The following is a 16035-nucleotide window of genomic DNA, read 5'->3' as shown; positions in this document are numbered from 1 at the left end:
GCACTCACCTGGAAGGGCTCCGTCACGCCCACCAAACAGCTGTAGCTGTTGCTGTAGTAACCCAAGATGTAATCTCCTTTCCCTTTGGGCAGAGACTCCTCTGGAAACAATAACTAAACATTTTGGAAGAGAAGAGGTGACAGAGTTACAGGTGTTTGACAGCAGCATCAAGCCAACTGCCAGCAGAGATGCAGTGCGGTGTAGTGGTCAGAGTGTTGGACTAGGATCTGGCAGACGAATAGCAGTCCTCTCAAGCAGTCTGAACATCCCCCCCCACCAAACTCTGGGCATGATGCTTACCTCGAAACCACAGCTACATATGGGGCAGAGAAGTGGGCTGCTTGCGGCAGGGGATTCTGGACTTGCAGGAGTGTCACCTGCCAGTTGCAGGCTTCTGCACCAGGCGTAGAAAGGGTACCGCTTGCCTGTCTTCTATTTTACATTGGACAGCATTCAATGCTAGCCCTACTCAGCATAGACCCATTGAAGTTAATAAACATGACTAAGCTAACTTCTTTCACATCAGTGGGTCAACTCTGAATAGGACTTAGTTGACTACAGTCCTATACACAAGTCATTTGATCATGTGCTTGTTCCACCGGCAAAACATTTTGCGCCCACGGAATGTTGTTGCACAAGAGAATGCATGAACAGGTGGCTGATAACATTGTTGCACAATAGCGTGTGACACACTGCCGTGTCTCCCAAAGCAGGGTGCAGCACTGGGCACCGTCAGCTGTACTACGAACGGTAAAGGATGGCTCTGGAGAGAGGTTCTGGGTAAACATCTCAGCAATGACAGTCTGTCCCATTTGTCTGCAGCTGTGGGTGCTGTCCTTGAATGTTCAAGGCCATCAGTTGTGCAACAAGTTTCCACAAGTGCAACTGCCGGGTTGGATTCTTCCGCTGTGCAACATCAGCCATCTGCTGGCACAAGAGCTCTTGTGCTGCAGGCAGAAAGCATGAGATGCAGCCCACTGTTAATGAAAACAGATGTGACATGTGCCACACAAACACTAAACGATAATATCAGTATTAGTAAGAATGTCATTTAATGCAATGCATCCTGTTCTATAACCCTTTCAATATTCTTATGATAACTTAATGCAAAACCTGGAACCGTTAGCCTCCTTTTTCTTCCTCTTGTAGTCGTGTTCCCATACCTGGTAAATGTTGCTTTCTGTGTCCTCCTGTTTTGCCCAAATGTAGGCAACATAGTCTTTGTAGTGTCGGAAGCCCACCTGGGAAGGGGAGAGGAGTCAGGAAAAGCATCAGCAGGGCTTTTTCTTCCAGCAGGGAGTCACGCATGCCAGCTGCAAACCCTAACCCTCTTGCAGCTACCACTGTAAGGAGCCTGAAACTGTCAACTTTCAAAATTTAAAAAAAAAAGCTTAACACACTTAGCCAGAGGGGTGGAGTGCGGAGGGTTTGAGAAACGGGCTGTAGCTCAGTGGCAGAGCATCTGCTTTGCAGGCCAAAAAGGTCCCTGGCTCGATCCTCGGCATCTCCATACAGGGCTGGGAGTGCCGCCTGTCTGAAACCCTAGGCAGCTGCTGCCAGCCAGTGCAGGCAATACTGAGCAAGATGGACCAATGGTCTGACTCAGTGTAAGGCAGCTTCCCGTTTCCATTCAGGCAGGGTTGTAGATCGGTGACAGAGCCCCTGCTTTACATGCAGAAGGTCCCAGGTTGAATCCTGGGCACCTCCATGGTAGGGTTGGCCTGAAGCCCTGGAGAGCTGCTGCCAGTCAGTGTCGACAATACTGAGCCAGTGGTCTGACTTGGTATAAGGCCACTTTCTATGCTCCTCGGAGGTCAACGGTTCAGTCTGTGGCATCTCTAGCAAAAGATCCCTGCCTGAAAAACTGATAGGTGTTGCCTGCTGGAGTCAATGACACTGCACTGGATGAACTAATGACCTGTCTCAATATATATTAGCTTTCCTGTGCATACCAAACCACCTATATTTTTTAAAAATATATTTTATATTATTTTTGCTGCCAACTTTGCCAGCCTTCCTCGTCAGGTGTCTCTGAACCTTCTACAGCACAGAGTAAGCATAATTCTTGAGGATCTTCCTCATGTGGCTGTTTCCTTTGCACTTCCACTATGAATAATTTAGATCAATCGTTTCAGCTGCCTGCTCGAGAATAATCTCGTTTTGGCAAGCAGTCTGCGATTTTATTAGTGCTCGCTCTTTCAGACAGCTGGTGGAATAGAGCAGAACAGAAACCGACCTGGAAGATCTTGAGCAGGCCAGGTGGCCTCAGGTAATCTAGCCTCAATCTTGTCCCCTGTAATATGGGGATTAATTATACTGTCCCACCTGGCAGGACTGTTGTAAGGACTGTAGCAAGATAAGGCATGCAAAGTGCTTGGAACACTTTAAAAACGCTACATTAGAGATAATTATGGCTCATCCAGGTTGCTTTTCACAGTCAGGGATTGTAAATTATTTGTTGGCTTCCTGATTCTTCCTGGAAATATGGCTGAGTAATGGAGAACTTCCTTAATTGCTAAAGCCATACCAAAAGCAAGGCGATGGATTTTGGAGTTATTAGATTAGGCTGTCAAAAGAGAAAACAGTTTACAGTACAGGGAGCTGTCAGGTTAAGAGCAATCTAATCTGACAGCCTTTCTGAAATGTTTGTGCAGAATACAACGTTGGGAGTCCTTCCCCACCCCCATCCTTTAATTTCTTATGGATAATGTCCCTCGCTGCCCCCACTGCATTGTCACCCAAGAAGCACTGAAAGATAGGTTAGCCATGCACAAAAAAGGGCCTGTTTGCTTTTATTGTCATTCTTCATTTCATCTAAACTGTGATGGCAAAAATTCTATCACTGGGGTTTTGTATGCAGTGAAGGTGAGTGTTGCAAGAGGTAAGCTGCTAAAAAAAAAAAGATAAACTGTGCAAGACCTCACGGCTTGCACTGTAGCGCACTCCTATTCTGTGCAAAAACATGCACATTCAGAACTTACTTCATTTTATACACTCTGCCCTCGTGTCACTTTGGCCTGTGGCCAGATGTTTCCACAAAACCACCACACACTCCCTTCGTGGTAATCGCCTCTTACCCGGTAAAGGGCGATCCAGTCCCAGGAGCTCCGGTGATAACCTGAAGAGATCTTGTACCTGGCGACAGCTTGTTCCGGTTTTGTCCACTCATCAGCCACTTGAAGCTCCACCAGGTGCACATCAGCTCTGGAAGCAAACTGTGAGAGAGACAGTGAGAAAGGGCCACAGGCAGTGATATGAGCCAGCCTTTGCTATGTTCAGACAACTCAAAGCAACCTGCTAAGGAGGCTTTGCTAAAAAGATTTGGGGCTCAAGCACATAGCACCCACCCCACACACAAAGAGTAGGTATGTCAGTGTTTTGCAGAAGGATTCAAGGCTGAAAAATTGGGTGGAGGAAGGCACAAACACACATTTTTTTCTGCTTCATCAAATAACCACCATTAAATGGGAGGTGTAGTTCAGCAACATCTGGAGGGCCAAAGGTTCCCCCACACCTGATATAAACAATATTTTAAAGATGCGCTTAAGGGGCTTCAGATTCAAATTAAATTAAAAGGCAGGCAGTCACCAGGTTGGCATGACTCCAGCCTTCGCTTTCCCTTGCTGAGTTTTTCCAGTGTCCCAGCAAGTATTTGGAAAGAAGGTGGGCAAGTAGCCACCCCACAGTCCCAGGAAGGCCGTACCACATTATACCTCTGGGGCCACAGAAGAAGACTTCAGGATGTTGTGAACTGAAGTAACTGTATCGGAAGATAGGTCCATCCAGCTCAGTACTGTCTGCTCTGACTGGCAGCAGCTTTCCAGAGTTGTGGACAGGAGTCTCCCTCCCAGCCCTACCTGGAGATGCTGTCAGGGATTGGACATGGGGCCTTCTGCATGCAAGACAGATGCTCTGCCACTGAGCTACGGCCCTTCACTATACTGAGTCAGACTATTGGGGACATGTAGCTCAGTGATGTCTGCACTGACTGGCAGCGGCTCTCCATATTTTCAAGCAGGCAGTCTGTCCCAGCCCTACCCAGATATACCATTAGGGATCAAACCGGGGATCTTCTGCATGCAAAGCACAGTTGCTTGACCACTGCGCTATTTCCCTTCCCCCTTGTGTGAACAAGATCTGGGAGAAGAGTTAGCAGAACTCTCTCTCCAAGTCCCAGTTTACTGGTTCAGCACGCGCCTTGAATCTGTGAGTGGATGGATGGGAAGAAACAGGCTAAAACTGAAGTACTGCTCGTGGGAGACAAGGGAAGATTGGGAAACATCGACCTGATATTTAATGGGGTACAATTGCCCCTGAAAAATCAGATCTGCAGTCTTGGGGTGATTCTTGATTCCGAGCTGTCTATGGAGGCCCAAGTTTCATCGGTATGCCGAGCAGCTTGGGGTCAACTGCGCCTCGTTCGAAGGCTGCAACCCTATCTTCCTATTCACCAGCTACCACTTGTAGTGCACGCTCTGGTCACCTCTCGTTTAGACTACTGCAATGCGCTCTACGTGGGGCTACCCTTGAAAACAGTCCGGAAACTACAGCTGGTACAAAATACGGCGGCTCGTTTACTCACGAATAGCCGCCAATACGATCATATTACTCCAATGCTTTACAATCTCCACTGGCTTCCAGTTATTTTCCGGGCTCAATTCAAGGTGTTGGTATTAACCTTTAAAGCCCTATACAGTTTGGGCCCAGTATATCTGACGGAGCGCCTCCACCGTCATAAATTGTGCCGCCCTACGAGATATGCCACACAGGACCTGCTCTCAGTCCCGCCAACTAAAGTGGCTAGGTTGGTGAAGACTCGGGAGAGAGCTTTCTCTGTGGCGGCCCCCTCGATCTGGAACTCCCTCCCAATAGATCTTCGACATGCCCCTTCCCTAGAAATATTTCGCCAGGGCCTGAAGACTTGGCTCTTTAACCAGGCCTTTACAACCTCTGAGACTTCTAGGGTAAATTAGCCTTGCTTTGAAATGCTGATAATTTATTATACTGAACTTGTATGTAATGTATTGACTATATCTTATTTATTGTATTTTATCATATTTTACTGTAAGCCGCCTAGAGTGGCCATTGGCCAGATAGGCGGCCTATAAATTAAAGTTTATTATTATTATTATTATTATTATTATTATTATTATTATTATTATTATTATTATTGATCTTGCCAGCTTGCAAGAGCACAGACCAGACTTTGCACACAGCCAGGCCGGCCCACAGATTCCCCTCTGGCTCACTTTCCACTGGGGCTCTGGACTCACCTGCACAGCAAAGACAGAGACCACGGGTTTGTGGTCGCTGATGGTGTACTCCATGTGGCTGCAATAGCACAGCTGTGTCACAGCCGAGACACCACTGGTGGATCGTCCGGGGTGCGTCGAGACTCCGGAGCCTTTAATCTTCCACAGGATGCGGTCCGTCCAAGCCGGCTTCCGCTTCTTGGCACTGTGAGGCATGCAAGCAAGCAGAATGATCTTCAAGGGACTAACCCTCCCAAGGCCAGATTAACTATTATGCTAAGTAAGAGGCGTCTCATAGCAGTCCCCTATTCCTCCGAATTATTTACTGTTGGCAGACTTCACCCCCACACCAAAAAATATTTTTCTTTTAGTATCCAATAGCAAGAATCACCATCTATGTTTCTCTAAGAGCTGCTGTCCTGGGTGTGCCTCCTGAGTGGATGAGGGTGAACCCAGAGCAGTGATTCATACAGAGCTGAAATGGGCAGCCTCCTCCAGAGGCAGGTAACCCTGATGCACCTCTGTGTCAGGAGTGACTCAGTGATCCAATCGCATCCTCTCAGAGGCATGTCAGAATTGTCAAACACCCCAGCAATCAGGTAACAGCAAGCCAAAGCAGGGGATCATACAGAGATGCAGCAGGAAGACTCCCGTGTGGCTCCCAGGAGGCCTTTCGTTATTTGAATAATGTCTTTAATAACAAATTTAAAAAAGAAGGGGGTGGAGAGGAGGGACAGAAGAAAAAATGCAAAGGAGGGGGGAAACCATCAGCTCACATTAAAATTGTAATAGACATCATCTAAATTTAAACAAAGAAGCCATTCACATGTCCAGACCAGAGCTTAGAAAAGTTACTTGTTTGAACTACAACTCCCATCAGTGGCCATGCTGGCTGGGACTGATGGGAGTTATAGTTCAAAAAAGTAATTTTCCAAGCTCTGGTCCAGACAGGTATCCAAACAAAACTGACATCTATAAGAAATACGTTCATGTGTAGCAATGGACAGTGAGGTCCTCAGACTGTTGCAAAAACTCTGGGGCTTACAGCCCCCTAGGTTGCCCCTAAACAACTTCTCTGCACGCAGCCCCAAATGTGGCTGGCCCACCCTTTGGGGATTGGTGCTGCAGGCCACACCCAGGTGGCCGTGTCTCTCACACAGCGGCTCTGGGAGCAAGGGCCAACGCCGTCCACATTCTCCCCCACCTCCCCCCTTGGAATAAAACCCCACCCTCCAGGCCCAGCCCCCAAGCCCCTTACCTGCTGTCATACAAGTTGGTTCCCACGTCGAACTTGAAGGTCGGGGGGAAGTTCAGGGGTCCCTCTTGGAAACCTTTCAGGATGGGCCACGTGCTCTTAGCAATGTTCAACTGCGAGATGCAGGCAGGGGGGTGGGGGTGGAGAGAGGGAGCATTGGGGGGGGCACAGTCACATGGGAAGGAAACTCTCCCACCCACCCCGACCCTGGCCAACTCATTCAGAGGCCAAACCACGGCCCTTCCTCTGGCCAAAGGAAAAGCCAAAGCAGCAGGCACGCTGCAAGGTGCCAGGCGACTCCACCCTCGCGTGCTAGATAACGGGCAGCTGCAGCACTGACCCTGGCGCATGCCTCTCGAAGAACCACAGCTCCCAGAGTGCCTTGCTCCCTGTGGTCACCTGCTGCCTGTAGGGAAGGAGCAGCTGATTGGCAGCAGGAGGGACGGACAAGCCCCATGACCACTGGGGAAGGGCCGTACGGTCAGGGGCAGAGTGCCTGCTTGGCATGCAGAAGGTCCCTGGTTCAATCCCCAAGGGCATCTCCAGGTAGGAGTGGGCTGGAAAGACCCCCTGCCTGAAACCATGGAGAGACGCTGCCCGTCAGTGTAGACCAGGGGCAGGGAACCTGTGGCCCTCCAGAGGTTGGTGGACTCCACCACGCCCACGAGCCCCAGCTAGCATGGCCAGTGGTCAGGGGATGCTAGCAGCCCTTCTGTCTGGCAGCGGTGGAGGGGAAGAAGAACATCGGGGCTATTCCCTCGGCTTTGCTGGGAGATCAGCCGCCTGCGGCTCTCCCACCATTGTCAACCAGCAGCGGCCATACCAGCAGGTTACTTGAAATCTTTCCTTTCCGGAATTGCTGTAGAAATATAACAACTGGTGCCTGAGTTTGCAACTGAAACATCTCACACACACACACACACACACACAGCCTGTTGGAAGTGGGGCAAGAGCAACTCCAGTTTGGGTTCTTTTGTTTGCGTTCCAGAAGGAAGAGAGAGTTGGGGTCCTCCAGCTGGCTAGGCTTGCCTACCTTTCCCTGTGCTGTGCTCTGACTAACTTCCTTCCTTGTAAACTGATATGCTCAGAGAAGCTGGCCTGCCCTGCCTTCCTTCGTCTTATTCTTTGACTGTCCGAGGAGAGAGGAGACATCTCTGTCTTTGCTCTCTCTCCTGAGCCATGAGGGCAAGATCCACGTCTGGGCATTGCGCCTCCAACTTAGTTAGTTAGAACCAGGAATGTCTTTCCTATCTGCTATATATTTCTATAAATAAAGTAGCTTTTCTCATTTTACTAAGTCTTACATCTCAGTGATTTAAAAGCCTGTTACTTAGGGAAATACACACACTGGCACACACGCAGTTCAGACGCCGAGTATCTCTGCAGATTTCCATAACAGAGCACTCACCTGGTCCTTCTCCCAGAGCTGGTGGAGGATGTTGTTGTCAATGGCGTACTTCACAAAGCGGATGTCCAGGCTCTCGATGCGGAAGTTGAGATCCCCAAACCAAAAGACGACGCTGGCAGGGGGACAGGGGGAATATGGATGAGAACGAGACCCTCCACAGCCCCCACCTGGCAGATGGGGCAGCTAGACAACAGTCCCCCGAATTGCAATTATATGACCACATCAGTGGGGGAAGACAGAACATGCGAACAAAATTGAGGAGGAGGAGTGACTGTTAACCTAAGTGGAGAGCCTCCATGTAAAAGAGCAGTGTATCAGGTGCTGAAGGGCAACACAGGAGAGCTGTACCCTTTGTGTCTCAGTTGCGGGGTTTTCCTGGAAGCATCTCGCTGGCCTACATTGGCCATTTTACCTACTCTGAGAGAAAGAAGGGGTTGCTAAGAACCACAAGCACAATTTGCTACTACTTCTGAGCTTCCCTCACTAGCAGAACACGACTGAGGTTGTGGATGTCACCCTGAGGGGGCATGAGGGAATGGCATTGACACAGGACAGGCAGGGAGAAGAGGAAGCAGAGATTGGCTTGCCTGGAGGCAGTGACAGGACCCCAGCACTATCAGCGGCCGAGGAACCTCCCACGAATTGTTGCACACCTCATGCTCGGCTCCTGCGGCCTCAGAGGACGGGGACCCCACCCAGGTAAACTCAGTGGGAAGCCTAATGTAGGGGCTGGCATCTAGGGTTGCCAACTGGCCAGATAAGTGCCAACCTGGCCTGCCCTTGCACCTGTCACTGAGGCTTTCCCTGATCAGTAAAATGGGAGCCAGCTATTTTGGAATATGTCTGTCTTCACCTATTCCTGCTTTTAATCTGTTCTTGTGATGCTGCTTTACGTTATTTTGTATACCACTTAGGGATTTTTAAATGTTAAGTGGTTCAGAAATGTATCATCATCATCAGGCAGAAAAGGAATCAGCTTGTGGGATGCAGAACAACAGAGAGTGATCCAACACTCCCACTGACACCAGCCACATAAGGCCTGAAGACAGCAGACAGGCTGCGTGGGAAGATCAAGCCACCGGGCCATTAACTCTGGCTTGTATATTTCATCCAGAGAGGCACACACGAACACCACGGGGAAGAGACCAAGCAGAGAAGGAACCTGCCAAACAGACTGGCCCGTCAGAGGAAGGGGCCTTTGCCGAGAGCAAACGGCCGCTAAGCCGTGATTCCGAGGAGGGATGTAGGTCAGCACAACGCCACCAGCATCCTGCCTGCTCTGCCGCTGAACGAATCAGGTGCCTGGCACCTCAGCAGCAGCTCTGAGTGTTGCCTGTTACCTGAACCCTTCTGCAAAAGAGCCTCAGACTCCACGAGGGTCTAATGGCACTGTAAGTCATGTGGGCACTTGTGGGCACACCTGCATGGGGGCGCTGGCCCACATAAACATTTCCACCAGCAGGAGCTAGTCTAAATCGAATGGCAAAACTGATGTGGGCAGCTTCCGCCCCACCAGTCCCAGGAATGGCCAGCCGCCACGGCACAAGACATATACTCACTCATGGTCAAGGATCCCGCTGGCCACCGGCCCTTCAAACTGTTGCAAGTGGAGGATGGTGGTGAAGTCCTCTTTGCGTTGCTCGGCCTTCTCCATGTGCGCCGGCAGGTGGCAGTTTAAGAAGCAGATCATGTTGCCAAAGATGGAGAGGCGCACACTCACTCCGCCTTTGTTACCCTGCAGCGGCCGGGTGGGGGGATAACGAGAGAGGCAGAGAGCAGGTTTGCGGAGGCCAGAGAGGGTGGAAAACCAACCACTCTGAGCAGCGCCCTCTGCTCAGTGGTGGAGACGAGTTGCAAACGCCTTGTACTCTGTCTCCATTAGGAGGAAAGTTTTATGCTGCGTTTTTAAGGGGAGGGCCGTAGCTCAGTGGGACAGCATCTGCTTTCCATGCAGAAGGTCCCAGGTTCAGTCTCCAGGTAGGACTGGGAGACAGACTCCTGCCTGAAACCCTGGAGAGCCGCTGCCAGTCAGTGTAGACAATACTGGGCCAGGTGGACCAATGGTCTGATTCAGCATAAGGCAGCTTCCCATATTCTGCTGGTCTAGGAAATGCTGGCCCACTTCCTGCATTTCCCAGAGGGTGCCTGCAGGCTAGGTGCAGAGAAGAGTGCCTCTGAGTACATGCAGAGTGGCAGCTTCCATACAGCTCCAGCGACAGCTGGCATGCCATGTAAATAAGTCACATTTTGATTCAGGTGGCGGCTACTTCTCTCTGCCACTTGAACCCATGCACACTCACCCAGTAACCCCCGAGCCCAGTCCTGGTGCAGTCTGTCTGGATGTCCTGGAGGCAGGGCAGGTGAAAGTACTTGGCAAAGACCATCAGAATGACGCCTTGCATCCGCACCGTGCTCACCTAGCATGGTGAAAGGCAGCGAGAGAGAGTCAGAGTGGTGTAGTGGTTAGAGCAGCAGGCTAGGGCCTGGACATCCAGGGTTCAAATCCCCACTCAGCAATGAAGCTCACTGCGCGCCCTTGGGCCAGTCACAGTCTCTCAGCCCTAACCTACCTCACAGGGTTGTTGTGAGTGTAAAGTAGGAAGGGGGAGAGAAACTTGAATACCACCTGGAGCTCCTAGAAGGAAAGGTGGGGTATAAATGTAACACAAATATATCTCCCCACCCCAGAAGGAGGCATAGCACTGAGTTCGAATTGTGACTCCCCAGACTCGAGGTGGGAGGTTTGTAGGTTGATCTGTGACAGCAAAGTCTAGCCGGGGGGGGGGGAGGAGGGTGTTGAAAAGAGAGGATCCACCTCACTCAGACAGGTAAACATAACTGGTGTCTGGAGAATCACTGAAAAGGTCCAGAGACAAATGCAAAATATTTGTTCAAGAGCTACCCACAGCACTCTGAGTTTAGTGTGTTTGTCATTATTTGGGAAGCCATTGCAAGACTAGCAGGGTATCCAATTCTAGAAAAGTAAAAAAATGATCCAGGGAGATGGGGGCATCCCAAGGTGATCTGCCGCATTAGGAATGCGTCCTGGCAAGCTCCAGTTAGGGCAGGTGGAGACCGAGAAGGAGAGTGGAACCAGGCTGACAGAACAAGCATGCCAAAATCATCCCAAGCAAGACACGCAGAGGCCGTCCTGCACCGAGACGGCCAGCCGGGATGCCGCAACACATATCCTCAGCCCAGAGAAATCTCCAGCCACAACCCTGCTTCCCTGTCACGACAGCCTCCCAAACGCTCTGATGCGTACCATCTCCATGGCGTTGCCGTGGAGACGGCTATGATGTTATCATCAGGAGTTGGACAAGGTTCTGAGGTCACCCGAGGAACTCAAGCCAGCAAACGTTCAAAGCAGTTCCCTTCAGGCGCCCTGACTTTGACGAGGCGCCTGGAGCCTCTCATCCTGGCTCCTCACCTCCACAAATCCACAAAAGCGGTGGGCGAGGGAAGAAGCCACAAGGAGATTGCCACCTGCCACACTCAGCAAAGGCATCTCCTTGGCTAGCCTTCACAGCCCAGAATCCCACAGGCTACCAAGCTGGCAGGCGCACAGGACTTCTTGCCACAAGGGCCACTGTATGAGGACTCACGACTTTGAGCACAAATACGCAAAGCTTCAGGGCCTCTTCCACGCGGCTTTGCTTGTGGGAAGGCACCAAGGCTTTTGTTTCTTTATATAACAGCATTTAACATACTGCTTGGCTGTAGCAAAAGCTCCAAGCCGCTGACAAGAGGGATTCAAATGACCAGTAAATACTGTTCAAAAAGGAGTCGTTCAAAAGGATGTGGGCAGGAACCCGGCGAAAGCCAAGCTGAGAAAGAACAGGCCAGCTGGATGGCCAGGCCACCGCTGCGGTGTTCATGCAGTTGAACCAACCAGAATGGAACTGCGGCAAAGTGGAGCGGCAAAGGGGCGAGATGGAGAGGGGGGCCCCCGGCAGGTGGTCCAGGATCCATCCCTGGCAACTCCAGTTAAAAGGATCAGGGGCAGGCGGTCAGAAAAACCTCGGGAAGGTGCCGGCAGACAGCGGGAAGAGAATACTAGGCTAGAGCACCAGTGGCCCTCCAAGCCTCTCCCTCTGGCCCTCAGGAGTCTCCCCAGGCCAAGCCCCCTCATCAGCTTGCTTTGAACACCCCTGGAGTGTTTCTGCCTGCCTGGAACTCTGATTGTGCCTCTTGCTGCCTGGATGGAAAACAAAGAGGGGCGTGCAAGTGTGTGTAGAAAGTAGCCTACTATGCCAAGGTCAAAATGCAGACACATTGCTCCACCCACTTCCGCTCCTGGCCCTGCCCACCACTGGCATGTTGCTCAAAAGGGAAAGTGTCACTTGGGCTGAAAAATGTTTTTCCCCCCCCTGGCTAGATTAATTAACGGACGGATTTAGTATAAGGCTCCATCCGATGACCTTTAGGAGCAGAGACGGCAGAAGGTATATCTGGATCTACTGGGAGACTGCCACACTGGAGGGCGTGGTGAGGAGGGGAGGCCCTGTGGACCAGAAGAGGGCATGTGCAGCCTGGCGCACCGGCCACAGGACCCCCACTCCTCACTTGGTGCCTTCTATTCAGAAGGAGCCGGTGCACTGCAAACAGGCACTTGGGGGCCATTCATCTAATACACCCTCAGTCTCCAGGTGCATCCCCCTTGGTGCTTACCAGTACAAAATTAAACGGACTCAGCACCTCCATGAAAAGTTCGCTCCACTGGTCAGTGAAGAGGGCATCTTTCAGCCGCTTGTTGATCATGGAGTTCACCTCCTGGAGCCTGCAAACAGTTAAAATAATACTAATAATCACCAGCCGGTGGGCACTTTGGAAAGAACACTCTGCCCTCCAGCGCTTTACAGATGGAAAACAAGGAAACTTTTGCATTCTTGTAAATCCCCCCCCCCGAAATTCCTCTTTCACATCAAGGATCAACAGGGCTAAGCTCTCCCCTGCACCACGCAGGGCTGAAAACTCTTCCCCGCCCACCCAGAACGCTGCACTCAATGACTCGACAGTAGCTTGTCCTGCACTGGATTGAAAAGCAAAGGGAGAGTTTGTTCCTCTGGTTAAAGATACATTAAAAAAAAAACACCCCCTAATTGTCAGCACCGGCTCAGAACAAACCTCCCACTTGCTGTGCATAAAGCGTCAGGCTGTGCACTGCGGGGTGTTTGGTGCTTATGCGCATGCACTTATATACATGTGGGCTTGAGGCAAGTTGCATCCCCCACTCACATGCCACAGACTTAATTTCTAATGACGCGGAGAGGGGACGCTCTAGCAAGTCAGGGCCAAACCTGACAACAAGTTTGCTCCGTATCTTTATCTACTCTGTGGTCACATCCACACATGACATTTAAAGCAGTATCATACCACTTTAAACAGTTGTGGCTTCCCCCAAAGAATCCTGTAAACTATAATTCACTGAGGGTGCTGAGAGTTGTTAAGAGACCCCTATTCCCTTCACTGAGCTTCATTTAAAAAGCCCCCCCCTCTCTCTCTCACTGCGGCCTTATCAAACATATGGCCTGGCTCAGATGCAACATTTACAAAGCAGAACCCCTTCCTCAAGGAGCAGAAATCATTACTGAGGAAAGCCCAGAAAGGACGTTGATGCCAACCAGACCAGACTTTGGTGCCACAGGTTCCCGGCCTCCAGGTCAGAACGTCTATAATGTGGAGCACTAACATTTTTGCCAAGTGCGGAATTGTGAGCTTTTAAAATCACAGTGGATTTAAAAACAAGGAAGATTGTGCCATGCTCACGGACATCTCAGATGCACCACCTGCGGCCACCTCACACTCAGACCTGCACCCACCAAAATGACAAAAAATTCAAAGGTACCCCAAGAAAGAGGCAGGAAAGGAAGCCTGTTCCGCAGAGGAAGAATTTTTTTGAGAAACTGGAGAACAGGTTTTGGCACACCACTTTTTACAGAAGTCACAGTGTCATCGACAAATCATCATCACAAATGGTACACTGATGGCAATGCTAGGATTCCACTGCGCCCACCAGCTAAAGCGCAAAATCCTGGTGCAATCTTACCCCTCCCTCAGGGTGTCTTTATGTCATACGGGGACCGGGACACAGTGCTACATAGAGCCTCCCAATGAGTGGACATATCCAAAATTATCTGGACATATCCAAAGGGAATTCTAAATTCTAAATAAATTCAGTTCAGCACCTTGGACAGCTCCTTGAAATTTCAGACTAAAACCCAGAGCAGATTCTACTGCCCCTCTGGAATCAGAACCACCAGACGCCACTGCACAAAAAAATGCATATAGATTTCCCTGCAGACTTTTTAAAAAGAAAATTTCACAAATTGGTACAGAAGTAGGGAGAACTGAACTGAAGGGAGAAACCAACAGAACCCCAAAATGACAGAGTTGGCCATTCCCTAGTCCCGGTCCACAGCGGGGAATCGCAGCTTTCCACATTGCAAACTCAGCCTGTGACCTTGTATTGGCCTGGGATTCTCATACACACACCTCCGCCACAGACACCCCCTCCACAAAGGTGTAATAGCCTCTGCACGGCTTTTCCTTACCCAATGGCAATCATGTCTGTGTCGTTGGAGTCGCCCGTGTTGAGGTGCAGGAGGGACGTCACATCCGCAGGAGGCATGGCTGTACCAACATTCCAGGTGACCACAGTGATGCTAAGAGGAATCAGAGGGAGTCTGGTGTCAAGGACTGGTATGCATTACCTATAGGGCTGGGTGCAAATGGGCACCCTGTCTGTGCACAGAGGGGAGGGAGGGTCCCACTTCCACGGAGAGGGCCAGGTGATAAAAGTGTTACCCAAGGCAGCCCAAAGACAGAGATTACGAGCGGCCACTTCCACCACTCTGGTAGCTGTCCCTACACCAGTTGCGATTGCTGACTGTGGAAATGGCTGAGGGCGGCCTCTGTGTGCGGCCCATCCACACAGAGATTTCTGCTCATGATCCTGAACGCAGGAGGAATCACTCAGAAAGAGAACGCCTAGGTTCACATAGGTGAACTAGCCCCATGTTACCAAGCCACAGCTTGTTCCAGAGGGCATGCAGCTACATTGGGAATTGATCCATTTTGGGGCTTCAGAGAACATTCTCCAAAGTCTGGAGCAGATACTTACTTACACACAGAGAGAGTTCAATAGAGAAAACCAAAAAAATCACATGGAGAGGTACCTTATAACAAGACGATTAACAAGACGATCAACATGCAACCCTGATGCAGACAAATATTAGACAAAACATATACTGTATTGTCTCACATGTTTAAACACTGAACAGGCGGATACTCATACGAAAAAGCAGACAGACACACCGTGATGTGCAAGGGGTCTAAAATGCACCCGTGGCGTTTCATAAAGTTTTATGATGTGCTGCCAAGCATAAGCACATGCTTTGTTGAGTTGGGGGTGGAGCTTCACCTTTAGCCCCTCCCCAACATTGCCTCCACTTCCTCCAATAACTCAGTGTTCCGCGGGTGTAAAGAAATCCCAAATGTACACGCTCCTGTTTACATGTAGGGCAGGGAATGGGGAACCGGTGGCCCTCCAGATATTGTGGGACCCTGACTCCCATCAGTCCAAGCCAGTATGGCCAATGGTCGGGGAAAATGGGAGCTGTGGTCCAACAATATTTGAGGACCCAAGGTTGAAGAAGAGCAATATAGGAGATAGAATAGATTCACGGGCTACCTTGACTGTTTTGATTTCATAGATCATTGGTCAGGGAACATACACTCCGGTGTTGTTTTTGTCTGCACATCACATTTTCCTACATACTCTCGTTGGATCAAATAACAGGCCAAATGGCATCTCCAGGTAGAGGGCCAGGAGAGACCCCTGCCTGAGAGAGCTGCTGCCAGTCAGTGTACACAGTGCAGAGCTAAATGGACCAGCGGTCTGGCTCCCTGCGATTAAAAACCTTGAACTATAACGCTCGCCTAATATGAGCCAGCATTATGAGCTGCTGAAATCTCAATCTATCTTAAAGAAAGGCTGTGGCCCACAGGTAAAGCATCTACTTTGCATGCAGAAAGTCCCACTTTCAATGCCCGGCATCTCCAGGTAGACCTCTGGTTGCCAGATTGTTTTTGGCAGGGCTCCTGTGCCTGTAACAGCT

General features: G+C 50.4%; 1 protein-coding gene across 2 annotated transcripts in view; it reads right to left on the bottom strand.

The window, feature by feature from the left end:
• Nucleotides 1–16035, bottom strand: part of INPP5J (inositol polyphosphate-5-phosphatase J) — a 32023-nt gene that overhangs the window by 2421 nt on the left and 13567 nt on the right. For both annotated transcript variants that reach the window (XM_061602652.1, XM_061602653.1), the window contains 10 exons: nt 14470–14580; nt 12587–12695; nt 10216–10332; nt 9475–9650; nt 7916–8027; nt 6511–6620; nt 5274–5457; nt 3078–3215; nt 1164–1241; nt 9–113 (listed from right to left, as the gene is read on the bottom strand). In XM_061602652.1, coding sequence (XP_061458636.1) covers nt 9–113; nt 1164–1241; nt 3078–3215; nt 5274–5457; nt 6511–6620; nt 7916–8027; nt 9475–9650; nt 10216–10332; nt 12587–12695; nt 14470–14580 — 1240 coding nt within the window. The remainder of the gene's footprint in view (nt 1–8; nt 114–1163; nt 1242–3077; nt 3216–5273; nt 5458–6510; nt 6621–7915; nt 8028–9474; nt 9651–10215; nt 10333–12586; nt 12696–14469; nt 14581–16035) is intronic.

This window comes from Rhineura floridana, chromosome 19 (genome assembly GCF_030035675.1).
Source record: "Rhineura floridana isolate rRhiFlo1 chromosome 19, rRhiFlo1.hap2, whole genome shotgun sequence".
Classification (NCBI taxonomy): Eukaryota; Metazoa; Chordata; class Lepidosauria; order Squamata; family Rhineuridae; genus Rhineura; species Rhineura floridana.
This window is presented reverse-complemented; position numbering and strand designations above follow the sequence as displayed.